The sequence below is a fragment of the Asterias amurensis genome, chromosome 17 (genome assembly GCF_032118995.1).
Source record: "Asterias amurensis chromosome 17, ASM3211899v1".
In the NCBI taxonomy this organism is placed as follows: domain Eukaryota; kingdom Metazoa; phylum Echinodermata; class Asteroidea; order Forcipulatida; family Asteriidae; genus Asterias; species Asterias amurensis.
The window spans coordinates 13,127,779-13,141,867 of record NC_092664.1 but is presented as its reverse complement, the minus strand read 5'-3'; the positions used below and the strand labels follow the sequence as shown (position 1 = coordinate 13,141,867).

Genomic DNA, 14,089 nt, shown 5'->3' with positions numbered 1-14,089 from the left:
TATTTAAATTTCTAAACAAACACTCGGCCGAGAAACTGTAATGGGATTCAGGTACATGTTTTTTTTTATTCTTTCAGTTCATTGAGAAAATGGCAATAAACCATATAAAGACAAAACAAGAGTCGCTCCTACAATAAACAATTCGAGTAGGCACTAGAGTGAGAACTACATACTCGCTAAAATCGAGGGAAAAGAACAAGAAAGATGAAAACAAAATACAATGTGATAAGTGAGAGTTGACTCCATTAACAAATTTAAACTTTTTATTGTGAAGCTTCTATTCATCATGTTAATTGAAAAACAATCCCAACAGCAAAACTTCCATAACCGTTTTACTGTTCCGCCAGAAATAAATATTTTTATTTTGGTCACAAATAACGAAGTCGGCTATTTCCGAGATGACTGATCCTCTCAACGAACTTGTATCGTCTGTACATAATTCGCATATACTTGTCGCTTTCCCGAACCTTTTAATAATTGATGCTATGACAAACATCTGTTGAAATCCGGGCTTCCCGTCCTCGTCGATTCCAGAAAACCATCTGTAACGGAGCGAAAACAAAAATAGTATTGCTCGGTAAAAATAACAAATACTTGGTCTATAATAATTATTTTATGAAAGATAGTTTAAATTTCCGGCTTATATTTGTAATATAAGATTATTAGATATAATAATAATAATAATATGAATCGCTAAAAAAATGCAAAAAAGGCCTACCTACTTATGGAAAGCCGACAATCCCTTTGCCGACTCAGTTTTCCCTCCTCCAGTGATTGACAGCCGCGCACGACTTCACCATCAGCATTTTTAGTTTGTTTGATCCAATTCCAATTGTATTTATCCCCAAATGACAATTAAAAGGACGAAAACTTCTCTCTGCTTGCAGCAACTCCGTTTAAAAGTGTACAACGCATTTTGTGTGACGAACGGTCTTCACCCGTTTGAAAAAATACGCGCGCGGCCTGCGTTTAGACGCGATGTCCTATCCAGTCAGTATAATGGAGATCAATGCACAGGGGCCAATTTCATAGAGCTGCTTAAGCAAAAAATGTGCTTAAGCACGAAAATAGCTCGCTTATTTTACACATGTTACTGGCCAAAATTTCATGCCATATACATTGCTTATGACTAGTATTTAGCTGTTGTTTACTTAGCATAACAATTGAGTGGAGTCTTGGACGGTAATCTGATTTTACTAAGCAATGAATTTTTTGCTTAAGCAAAATTTTTTGCTTAAGCAGCTCTATGAAATTGGGCCCAGTACACGTACAAAAATAGAAAGCGAAGCTTCACAAGGACGCCCTCTAGAGTTGAAATTTAACCATGTAAAAAACACATCCGACGATACTTTTCCCGAACTCCTAAAATCCCCATGGCCTGATCACAATGCATTAATGTAAGTTTCACTTTTGTCTTGGAACCTTTAGTTTTCCTGAATGGAGACAATTTTGATGAAGAATGTACTAATTAATATAAACAATTAATGGTTTGCCTAAGGGAAGTTTGGCTTGAGAGCTTCCAATGTGAAAGTCGACTACGCTTCATGTTTCGAAGTTCTTATGTTTAGCGCAAATCAAAAACCCGCGCAAGCCTGAATTTCGTGCGCTAGTTTTGATATTGTGTTGAGTTGTATACAGGCAAGTTCTAAACTTGCGTGCGCAAAAGCTTTACTTTTGCGCTCAATATCACCATTTTGTTTTATTAATAAAATAAATTAACTATTTTAACCTTCCACTCCAAGTCCAAGTTCCACACCAAATTACTCCAGGGTCCACACCCACTTTTTAATATTCTATGCAAGCAGGAAATTAATCTAAGTAGGGCCCTAATCGTTTTATAGGCTAAAGTAAATTGTTTGCTTGTTATCTTATATCGATATATTTATAAAAAATATGTACATGATCATGATGTAATTGTAAGTTGTATTGCTTCAGTGCTGGGCTGGTAGAGTACGACTTACGAGTAGTACTACTATTTGTACTAAGTACTACTCCTTTTTAGTTTAGTTACGATCGATATTCAATAACGTAAAACGATAAAGTTTGGCCCTACTTCTAGAAACTATAAGGCTCCCCCGCTCATGGGGATAGTTTCTATAGTATTAGTAGTTTGACACTATGGTTTGACATCACGACCATGATGATATGTACATGGAGGTAGAAAACGTTTAGCTAGGACAACTTTTCGTATGGCGCCACCACTTTTTCACTAATTTTACAAAAAGGGATCTCTCTAGCGACTGATAATAATGACAAATTAAAAGAAAAAGGAGTACAGCGCCCCAGTTACTGGGTCTACCTTTGAACAACAGCAAATTTTGTCAAAAAGTTTATTTCTCGATACACATATGCCTGTATAAAATTTATTCATAATTACGATGTTATTTGGAGAAAATAGAAAAACTGATTGTAAATTGCTTATTAACCAAAGGGACCCATGAACTGGTATAATTATTAATAGGTTGACGTCATTTCGAAGGCTAAATGATAACACAACACACAAGAACAGGTAAAATAGGTGTAACAGAAGCTGTCAAGTTGAAATACATGATTTAAGACAGATAGAGAGGGGCAAAAAAAGACCTTAAACAAGGGGTAAACAATGATTAGATGTAATGATATTTTTATTGATTCTGATTTTATTTTTATGTTTCAGCTCTGGGATTCCTATCTTGAAAGTATCCTCATGTACCAGCTCCCCTGCAGTTCAATCCTGGACTCTCTAAAAGAGGTTTTATCATCAAAGCCTTTGTATGCACCAGAAAGAAACCCACACCTTCCCTCATCACCAGATCCGTTCAGAGTGCGGCAATGTACCCTGGACTAGAACAGCGATGAGACGTCCAATTTTGGCCGGTGATTTTGACCAGCGAGGGCCGTACATGGACAGTATGGAACGACCGAATTACAACCAGAGTTCTATTGAGTATCAAGAAATGCAACAACACGCTAGCAATGTTGAATCTAACAATGCAGGTCCAGCCAATGCAACACACAGACGCAGGTCAGTCTGCACTGCCCAAATCAAGTTAGCCCATTAGATCGACCAAACTGCAGTTGGATCGGCCCAGCTGTAGTTAGATCGACCCAACTGTAATTAGGTCGGCCCAACTGTAGTTGGATCAACCCAACTGCAAGTGGATTGGCCCAGATGTAATTGGACTGGCCCAGCTGTAGTTGGATCATATCAAGTGTAGTTCGGATTGGCCCAAGTTATGGTTGAATTTGACCCCAATTTGGGTCCATTGTGTAAGGCAGATACGACATTATTGCAACTGATGCCCTACTAATTTTTTGCTTTAATAGCAAATGAAATTGCTAGGTATTATTCTGTGCTTAACAGCTTTTTGAAATTGGGCCCTTGTCTTTGCATACACCCTGATTAATATAAAAACCAACTTGTGGTCTTTATCCACCGCTGCCTCTCCCCTATAGAATGGCCTTCCTGTTCCCATTAAAATTGCTCAGATGGTTCTGTCTTCCAAAAAAAGGGACTTAGACTTTTCTGTTTTCAAATCTGTAGCTGTAAGAGATGTTAAACTTGCATCAGGGATAAAGAATATTAATTTTGGGTTTTTACCCATACACCGATGTGTGTATACTCGGTACTTTCCCGAGTCCTATGGTAAAAAAAAATATATAATCTGTCGCTGGTTGTCACCATCCCTTTGGTCTTTCGTTTTTCACTTATAAGCGCATTGCGCCCTTCGGTAATTTTCCACTATATAAATCCATTATATTATTATTGTTATATCTTAGGCCAAATGCGAGCCCTAAAGGACAACTTAAGAGCAGGTCACCGTCTCGATTGGTCCTTCTCTGTCAGCTGGTCTACAGCTTAGTGTCTTATATCATTGCAACATTCTGGGGGTTATGTACACCGTGGATACTGGTACTTGTGTTGTGCTACTGTATGTATGACTCAACGCTGGTATTGCTGTTGGTGCTAGCTGCTTTGCTTGGTGAGTCTCTATCGTCCAATCTTGTTTTGGATATTCAATTCAGTTCACATTCATTCCAATACTTTCCATAATAAATTGTACTCAATTGGTCGCCGAAGTTGCGAGACAATAATGGAAGTAAAACACCCTTGTCACACGAAGTTGTGTGCTTTCAGATGCTGATTTTGAGACCTCAAAATCTAATTCGAATATTTTAGTGGGAAATTACTTCTTTCTCGATAACTACATTAATTCAGAGGGAGCCGTTTCACACAATGTTTTATACTATCCACAGATCGATACTATTAACAAGTAAGTTTTTATGCTAACAATTATTTTGAGTAATTATCAAACCTGTCCAGTGCCTTTAAAACCTACATTTGAATTTTCAGGACTTGCCTACAATGTACAGGATAACCTTCTGTATTTTCCTGACGAGCCGATAACATCTCGTTACTACGTTGCCTCGGCTGCCTCAACTGGCCTACCTCATGAGAACCTCTACATTCAGACCTCAGATAGAATCAAAATCCATGCTGTACTCTTCAAGCAAAAGGAACCACTGTTCAGCAGAGCACCGACGGTTTTATTCTTTCACGGAAATGCTGGAAATATTGCGCATCGGTAAGTCCTTAAAGGCAGTGGACACTATTGGTAATTGTCAAAGACTAGCCTTCACAGTTGGTGTTTCTCAACGTACAATAACGAACCTGTGAAAATTTGAGCTCAATCGGTCATCAAAGTTGTGAGATAATGAAAGAAGAAGTTGTGTGCGTTTAGATGGTTGTTTTCAAGACCTCAAGTTCTAAATCTGAGGTCTTGAAATCAAATTCGTGGAAAATTACTTCTTTCTCGAAAACTATGGCACTTCAGAGGGAGCCGTGTCTCACAACGTTTTATACCATCAACCTCTCCCCATTACTTGTCACCAAGAAAGGTTTTATGCTAATAATTATTTTGAGTAATTACCAATAGTGCCCACTGCCTTTAACATGGGTGTTGTGTTAATGCTCCTCGGAACATTATCAGTACGTACGATTCACTTAATTCAAAGACTCACGGAAGATGATTTGTTGTTAGTCTATTTATTTATACAGCTTTTCATACAGTAGTGCACCGCACCATCAGGTGCCCAAGATAAGAGTATAACACTTACTTTCCCCATCCCATTTGCAGGGTTGTAGCTAGACCAATTCTAGTGGTGGGCAATCAATCAAATTTTCGGGAAGTCTACCGAGGGCAAGGGGATCAGCAAAATTATTCATGTTTAATTATGGGCCATTATGGCTGAAGTGGGGGGCCAGGTTGCCAAACTGTTTGTGTTATGGGGCCATGCAATAAGCTGATGGCCTTTTTTGATTGTGTTCTTTCTCTGTGACGTGTGATACTCTTTATCGTTAGTTTTGTCTCAGATCAATGCAAAAGGGACAATATTTGAAATCTGTGCTGGGCAGGGTAGTGTATTTTGCTCAGAGTGCTGGGCAAAAATTGTGAGTTCTAGGCAGTCCTGCCCAGCAGCTCACCGTGGCTACAACGCTGCCCACTTGTATTTCCCCTCAAATCATTAAGAAGTCACCCAAGCTCTGGGTGAAAGTTTGACACGACTAATAATGAAATTACGATGGGTTTCTTTGAGAAACTGTTCTACTCTACCGTAATTTCCTGTGGATTATCTGACTTTCAAAGGTAAAAAAAAATTACTAGGACTGAAAATGTAAATTTAGTTAATTTCTCTAATTATTTTTTTTTCTCGTAATTTTTTTGTAGGTTTTTCAATGCGCATGGGTTGTATCACATGACCGGGTGTAATATTCTATTTTTAGAATACAGAGGATACGGAAGGAGTGAGGGACGCGTTAGTGAAGAAGGTGAGTGTTCGCCCTGTGTACCTCATACAAACCCATTGGTACCCAGATTAATGCCCTGTAAATCGCCCTGTGTACCTCATACAAACCCATTGGTACCCAGATTAATGCCCTGTAAATCGCCCTGTGTACCTCATACAAACCCATTGGTACCCAGATTAATGCCCTGTAAATCGCCCTGTGTACCTCATACAAACCCATTGGTACCCAGATTAATGCCCTGTAAATCGCCGTGTACCTCATACAAACCCATTGGTACCCAGATTAATGCCCTGTAAATCGCCCTGTGTACCTCATACAAACCCATTGGTACCCAGATTAATGCCCTGTAAATCGCCCTGTGTACCTCATACAAACCCATTGGTACCCAGATTAATGCCCTGTAAATCGCCCTGTGTACCTCATACAAACCCATTTGTACCCAGATTCATGCCCTGTAAATCGCCCCATGTACCTCATACAAACCCATTTGTACCCAGATTAATGCCCTGTAAATCGCCCTGTGTACCTCATACAAACCCATTTGTACCCAGATTCATGCCCTGTAAATCGCCCTGTGTACCTCATACAAACCCATTTGTACCCAGATTCATGCCCTGTAAATCGCCCTGTGTACCTCATACCAACCCATTGGTACCCAGATTAATGCCCTGTAAATCGCCCTGTGTACCTCGTACAAACCCATTGGTACCCAGATTAATGCCCTGTAAATCGCTCTGTGTACCTCATACAAACCCATTGGTACCCAGATTAATGCCTTGTAAATCGCCCTGTGTACCTCATACAAACCCATTTGTACCCAGATTTACACCCTGTGAAACATAAATCATTGCTGCCCTAACCCTTTTCAAATCTTCCCCGTTTGTATGTTTGCACTGAAGTAATATTATGTCACCTACCCTGTCTAAATCTACTCTGAGAATCAAGAAGTTTAGAAGGCTGAACATTCTTCACTGTTACCCTACCCCTTCTCTTCTTAAAAGAACCTCATATAGACTGGTGACCTGTAATAACAAAAAGAGTGACCTTGCACATTTGATGCCATTTCCTGGTAGGCTAGATACTGCACGGGTCATATGGTAAATTTTACATTTTGTGTGATAACTCTTTCTACTTAAGTCTGATTTCTACTTTTAACAGCCAGGTAGTCTGCAGCTTTTTGACCTCTTGACCAGGTGTTCAACTTTCAAGCACACCCCTGCATTTGACCCCTACCTTCTTCTTCATTTTGCATCTCTGATTCTTCTTATCTCTTACCACCACAGGTCTCTACCTCGATGCACAAGCAGGTCTCGACTATCTTCACAAACGAGGTGACATCGACAAACGACGCATTGTTGTCTTCGGTCGGTCACTAGGGGGCGCTGTAGCCATTCATGTAGCATCTCAATCCTGCAATAAGGGACGGATAGCTGGTGTGATTGTAGAGAATACGTTTACAAGTATTCCTGATATGGGCTCTGTGCTCTTCAAGATGGAGTTTTTAAGATGGATTCCTCTATTTATTGTTAAAAATAAAGTAAGTTGGCGACATTCAAGTTCAATTATTTGTGGTTGGTTCTCTTGCTAATTTTCTTGAGCAAGATACTTTAACATAACTGTTAAAAGCTTCAACAATGTATATACTTATATAATTACAAAGTGAGTAGGGTAGATGGCCTTATTTTTCGATCCAAACCGAACCTTCTCCAGAGGCATAAGCAAATGCAAACAAATCCATATCCATTTATAGAAAAAAGAGGAGCAAAGGATTAAGGGAAGGAAGGGATCCAGAAAAAGTGGGAAAATTATAGCCTTTCAAAGTTTCTACTTAAGAAATAATTGGTGGCTAAGAACCACAAGGAGTAAAGTGGTGAGGACAAAGGATGTTCAGTATGAAAGGGTGGATTACTGGACCATAACAAAATAATTGGTCATAAAACCTGCACAAAAATGTCAAGTTTTTACAATAATAATAATAATAATAGACCATTTTTCTATAGCGCTTTTCATGCCCGAGGGGTGTCTCAAAGCACTTTACATTACATGTACTATCCCTGGTCACTGGGCCTTAAATCATTCCTTAAACCATCTCAGCTCCCTGGGGAGTATACAGCCTGTGCGCAATGCGCTACTCGGCTAAACCAATCACAAGAATCATCGCTGCCCTCACAGGTACCCATTTACCCCTGGGTGGAGAGAAGCAATTATAGTGTCTTGCTCAGGGACACAAGTGTCACGGCTGGGATTCGAACCCACACTCTGCTGAACAGAAACACCAGAGCTTGAGTTCGGTGCTCTTATCCACTCGGCCACAACACACCATGTAAGGAGAAAAAGTAAAGGTATATAATTATACAAACTTTGTTTTTATCTCTCTACAGTATTTTTCTATCAACAAGACAAAGCATATACGCTCATCATCTCTCTTCATCTCAGGCATTGAAGATGAGTTAGTACCAGCAAGAATGATGAGTGATTTATTCCGTGTAAGTCATCCTCCAAACTTTAAAACCAGGGCCCATTTTTCATAGAGCTGCTGAGCGGCCGATTTTGTGCTCACTGTGCAATTTCTATTTCATAGTGCTGCTAACCGTAAGCATATCAAAAGGCACAAAAATGAATGATGCCACAACGCAAATCCATGGCAAACGCGCAATATGACCGCCTAATTTTTCTGCTATTCCTCAAAATACGCTTGCACCTTAGCAAATGTTTCGGCTACAGTAAGCACAAAAATTTGCTTACCGTTAAGCAATGCCATGAAATGGGCCCTGTTCCTCAGACCTGGGTACAATGGTACATTGTCATGGCTTTGCTTACTCTAAGCAAAGAATCGGCCTATTCAGAAGGAGGGAATGCCATGAAAAATTGACTAGAGCAGGATTTGAACCAAGGACCTCAGGATTAATGTGCCGGCTCTCTACCATCTGAGCTATCCATGGGTTATTCAAATCCTGCTCTAGTCAATTTGTCTTTGTTCAATCCCAAATCATTAAAAAATGTACCCAATCTGTTTAAATTGTGGTTCAATATTTGGTACTCTTATTATTGTTTAATACAGAATACTGTACCCTACCTTTTACTTTTTATCTATTTTTTGTATGGTACAGAAATGCGGCACAAGACACAAGCAGCTGATTCGGTTTGAGGGCGGTACACACAACGAGACGTGGCGTTGCAATGGCTACTTCACTGTCATCCGAGAATTCCTTACAAAGGTACAGAGAGTAGCTTGATTATGAAGTTTCCATTTGCACATTTGATTTTTTTAAAATTAAGTTCGGAGCTATGACTTCATTACTCGCAAGTTACCGTATAAATTTTAGAAAGTTGCTATGTCAAATGGTTGGTGGCAAGCTTTTAAAGCCATTATACACTTTCAGTACAGGAAAAAAAAAAAAGTTCACAGATTTACAAATAATTTACAGGGTTTACAGATGGTAATGATGAAAGACTTCTCTTGAAATATTGTTCCATGAAATGCTTTACTTTTTGAGAAAACATTAAAACAATATTAATTCTCGATAGCGAGAATCCCAGATTTATTTGAAACACATGTCATTACACGGCGAAACGCGCGAAAACAAGAGTGGGTTTTCTCATTATTTTCTCCCGACTCCGATGACCGATTGAGCGTAAATTTTCACAGGTTTGTTGATTTGTGGGACTTGGACAATACTGTTTACTGAAAGTCTATAATGGCTTTAAATAGCAACCTGTAGATGAGCAAATCCTGGTCATACACATTCATTTGGTTTCCATTGACTCTTCCGTAACTATGCAGAAGCTTGCCCCAAATCATCTAACATAGCAACATTAGTCTGAGGAATTTAAATTTAAGAATGAACTTTTGAGTTTTTGAGGCATCGCAGTTACACAATGTGTATATGTGACCCACTCTGAAAATGAGTCACATGTCGCCCAATGCAATATTAAGTTATGGACAGTTTAATGTGGAAAATGTAAAAAAAAAAAAAACCACTTAGAACACTTACTTTTAGGCAATAAAGCTATGAATACAACAATTTTGTGATCATAATTATGTCTAATTTGTATCCATTTGCACACAATGGTAGTTTAAAATATCATTTTACTTGTAATTCAAAAAATGGTGTAGTGGCTAATTTCAAACAGGAGTAACTCAGCAACGCGATACACCCCAAAGCTTAGACATATACCAAATTACTGCTGCTGATGTGTTCTTTCCATCCATGCATATAACTCAATACATCTGACTCATTTTCACAGAGCGGGTCACATATACACTTTGCTGTGTAGATTTGGGAACTGGGTCTTGTAACAAGAAAATGAAAACCAGGATTGGAGTGAAAATATTTGTCTTTTCATTGTTTTTTTTCCCCTCAGGTAACATATCGAGAAACTGATCCTATCACAGTCTTACCTTCTGGTGCTCATTGTGTTCAAGACATCAATGCAACCTCCTCAAGACATCCTGTAGAAACAGTATGATACAATTGTCTCTTCAAGTTTAGAGGGACAACATTAATTTACATAATTACATGCTTGACAGTTGTTAATCTCTTTAGTAAAATTTAACCTCTGAAAGGCTCTGGACACTATTGGTAATTACTCAAAATAACTGTTAGCATAAAAATGTTCTTGGTAACAAGCAATGGCGAGCTGTTGATAGTGCAACGTATACAAATTTTTTGAAACGGCTCCCTCTGAAGTAACATAGTTTTAAAAAAACAACGTAATTTCTCACTCAAATAATAAAAGACTTCAGGCCTGAAGTCTTTTATTATGCATCTGAAAGCACACAAAGTTGTGCACCAGTGGTGTTTTTTTTCTTGCAACTTCGATGACCTATTGAGCCAAAATTTTCACAGGTTTGTTATTTTATGCATATGTTGGGATACACTGAGAATACTGGTCTTTGACAATTGCCAAACGTGTCCAGTGCCTTGAAACACAAAAATTAGATTTGTTTTGTAAAACAATTTGTCTTAATTTTCATGAAGACACTTCTTGGTGTAGTTTTGGAGCTCTGTAATATTTGTTTCATTTAAAGGAACGTTACAGAATTGGTAAGAAAACAATCGTGAAGATCACAGATTTACATCAAACTTACATGGTCTAATGATGATGATAGTAGAAAACATCCCTTGAAATATTTCTGACTGAAATGTCATATTTGATGAGAAATAAATAATCTAACTTCGCGTTTGGAGTTTATCGCTCAGTGAGCGTTTTATTCATTTTTGTTTTGGCATCGATGCAATGCAAAATTTGTAATAGTTTTTTTCACTATTTTCTCGTGACCCAGATGGCCGATCGATCTCAAACTTCTACAGGTTTGTCAGTTTATGTATATGGTGGATTACATAAAGTGCTTACACTGCCAGCAACTGTTTTGCTAGCAAAAACCAATTCTTAAATGTTCCTTTAAGCTTCTTTAACTGTAAAGTATAAGTTTTAAGATGCTGTCTCTAAACAACATGTATAAGGAAGATACATCATAAATAAGGTGAAAGCAATGAGATTAGAAAAGCAATTATTGTTATTATTATAATTTGTTTTCCTCTAAAGAAATATAGTTACTAGTGCCAGGCCTAGAATTTTAACTTTGAGAGGGCAAGGCTGTTTTCATTTTGCAAAGGGCACTTCCATTGGGAAATCTCAAAGTCATGAGGGTGCACCAAGGCTAATACCAGGGGGGGTGGCAACAGAGGCCCGGTGTAGTTCAAGGCATGAACTACATTTGAGTTGTGGATGAAATACAACAGTTATTTACTTTTGTCCAATCTATGGTTTTGATATTGAATGACTCACTGTACTAGTTGTTTTTGGATGCATAGACAAATAGACTATACTAGTTTGATCCAAATAAGTTTGGGTTTCAGACAAGCAAAGTTTAACATTAACATTTACATTAGGTTCGGCTCAAGACAAGATCACCGCCTGAAACCAAGGCGCTCCAGAGTCGTTTCGAACTCATGCAAGTGTTGGATTTAACTCTATAGTTTTTATAGTGTAGTTTATTTAAATTATTAGTTTATTAAAAGTAATTCATCTATTACATTTGCTTATTAAACAAAGTTATGAACAGAAGGTTGCAAACTAGCAAGACTTATTAGCTCATATTTTGCCTCTTTTTTTTTCCCCCTGTAAATAATGCAAAATAAAAGTTATTATTATGCAGATTTTTATATAAAAAGTACAGTACTTTCTGTCAATGATAGGTAGGCCCCTTCCGGTTTAGTCATCACTCTTAAAATTAACGAATGGCAATAAAAAACCTACTTGGCTAGAAGTACAGCAGCTTTGAATAGTATTTTTTAATCAGTTTATATCCCCAAACATTTTAATCTGAGAAACGTTACTTATCAGCAGCACACTCGTAAAAAGTGGGACTTATTTCAGCCTCTGTGAAAAACCTCAACGCATTGGGGTTTTGTTTAGAGAAACATAAGAAAATATCACTCTCAAGTTCACACATTACACTGGGTTAGCAGATTGGTTTGTTCTCAGAGTTTGTTTCCAATTACGGATCATTCTTTCTGCATTATGGACATGACCCACCTCCATGCATAACCGCTCCAAACTCATTGGCCTCTAAAAAACTACCGACTTTTGAAATAAAATTTTCACATTATTGTATATATCTACATTTCTATAGGATTCAAACAATGTAATGGTTAAAGAAAAAAGGATTACTTTGCTTTTAAGGGTTAAGAAGCATCTTGTTATAAATTTACAAAAATAATGATAATTTTGACTTTGGCATTTTTGTGTAATAATGGACACTGGACACTATTGGTAATTACTCAAAATAATTGTTAGCAAAACAAACTTACTTGGTAACGAGCAATGGAGAGCTGTTGATAGATGGTATGACGAACATTGTGAGATGGGCTCCCTTGAAGTAAAGTAGTTTTTGAGAAAGAGGTAATTTCTTACTAAATTAATATTAAGTCTTTGAAAGCATCTGAAAGCACAAAAAAACCCGCAACAAGGGTGTTTTTTCTTTCATTATTCTCTTGCAACAAATGGTGTCCAAATTTTCACAGATTGATTGTTATTTTATGCATATGTTGGGATAAGTGAGAATACTGGTCTTTGACAACTACCGCGCAGTACGTACATTTACAACAACTTGAAGGAGAGAAAAAGAATGTGTCCAGTGCCTGAAGTACGGAAACTAAACTGTATTTTATCAAACGAGGGCGCTATATATAAGCTGCTCTAATGTTGAGAAATTGACACGAACTGTTGTGCAGGAGCATACAGCAAGAAACCTCTATGCTTCGAAGTCCCTGCACTGTGCTTTTTAGCATGGATATCATTGGGATCAAAGTGTTCAGTCACGTAGAAAAGAATCATGGACGAAAGAAGATTATGGCTGCTGAAGGGGCCGAGATAGTCAAATAAATGATATCATTAACATTTTCTATTATGTCAAAATTTGCGTTGGGGATAAAGAAGTAATCATAATCTTGGTTTTACCCATGTATTATATACACCGATGTGTGTGTTTGCACCTACTACTTTCCCAAGTAGGCTGTGGAAAAAAACATGTATAGTATTACCATAGAGCTAACTCGGTGGTATTCGAACCCACGGCCTTTGCAATTGTATAGTAGAGCAGTTAATTCGCATAGTGTATAAAGACCATATCTTTTTGCTTGATGACCTGACCTTAAAAATCATTATAGGATTATATTTTTTACAAATTCGGGAAATTCATGGGGGATTTATAATTATCTACATTAAATATTTATTCGCGGTTTTGACAGAGGCCCCTACACCGACCACCCATAGCCAATCAATTTTATCTGTCGACCGCCGTCACAAAGTGGCGATAAAAAAGATTGGGAGCAAACAAACAACCAGATTATAACAAAAACTAAGTGATGATCTACTGATGTTCAATCTATTTTGCTAAAGATTTTTTATGGAGGCATAATATTTATAAAACTGTCACTGAACAAGTAACAGTCTTGTTCTATGCATATGTGCATACGAAAGAACATAATTATGTGTAACAATGGGAGTTACGGGAATCGTAAAAACGAACAGAGAAAAACCGTCACCGACTACTTTTACTTTATTTAAAAAATATTTATGTTGATCTGTATCTTGTATTGTGTAAAACACAGACTCTTATCTCAAAAAATATGATTCGTATTTGTCTTGTATTTCACGTTATGAGTCCAAATTCTTCAGTTATTTTCCAGCTTGACTTCGTGTTTTTATCAATTTAGCTCCATATTTGGGGAACATTTTTGTTTAAACTTGTATAATTTACTGTTTAGAAATGTACACTACACAAACACCGAC

General features: G+C 37.7%; 1 protein-coding gene across 2 annotated transcripts; it reads left to right on the top strand.

Moving 5' to 3' along the window:
- Positions 1–1,316: 1,316 nt before the first annotated feature.
- Positions 1,317–13,832, top strand: LOC139949968 (protein ABHD13-like). Of its 2 annotated transcripts, none has more exons than XM_071948569.1 (9): positions 1,317–1,397; positions 2,657–3,004; positions 3,760–3,962; positions 4,334–4,565; positions 5,709–5,809; positions 7,072–7,325; positions 8,170–8,274; positions 8,899–9,006; positions 10,154–13,832. In XM_071948569.1, the coding sequence occupies exons 2-9, from the start codon at positions 2,754–2,756 to the stop codon at positions 10,256–10,258; spliced, it is 1,359 nt and encodes a 452-aa protein (XP_071804670.1). In that variant the 5' UTR covers positions 1,317–1,397; positions 2,657–2,753; the 3' UTR covers positions 10,259–13,832. The 2 variants fall into 2 exon arrangements, with proteins under 2 accessions (XP_071804670.1, XP_071804671.1); XM_071948570.1 differs by having other exon boundaries at positions 1,331–1,389.
- The last annotated feature ends 257 nt before the right edge of the window (positions 13,833–14,089 follow it).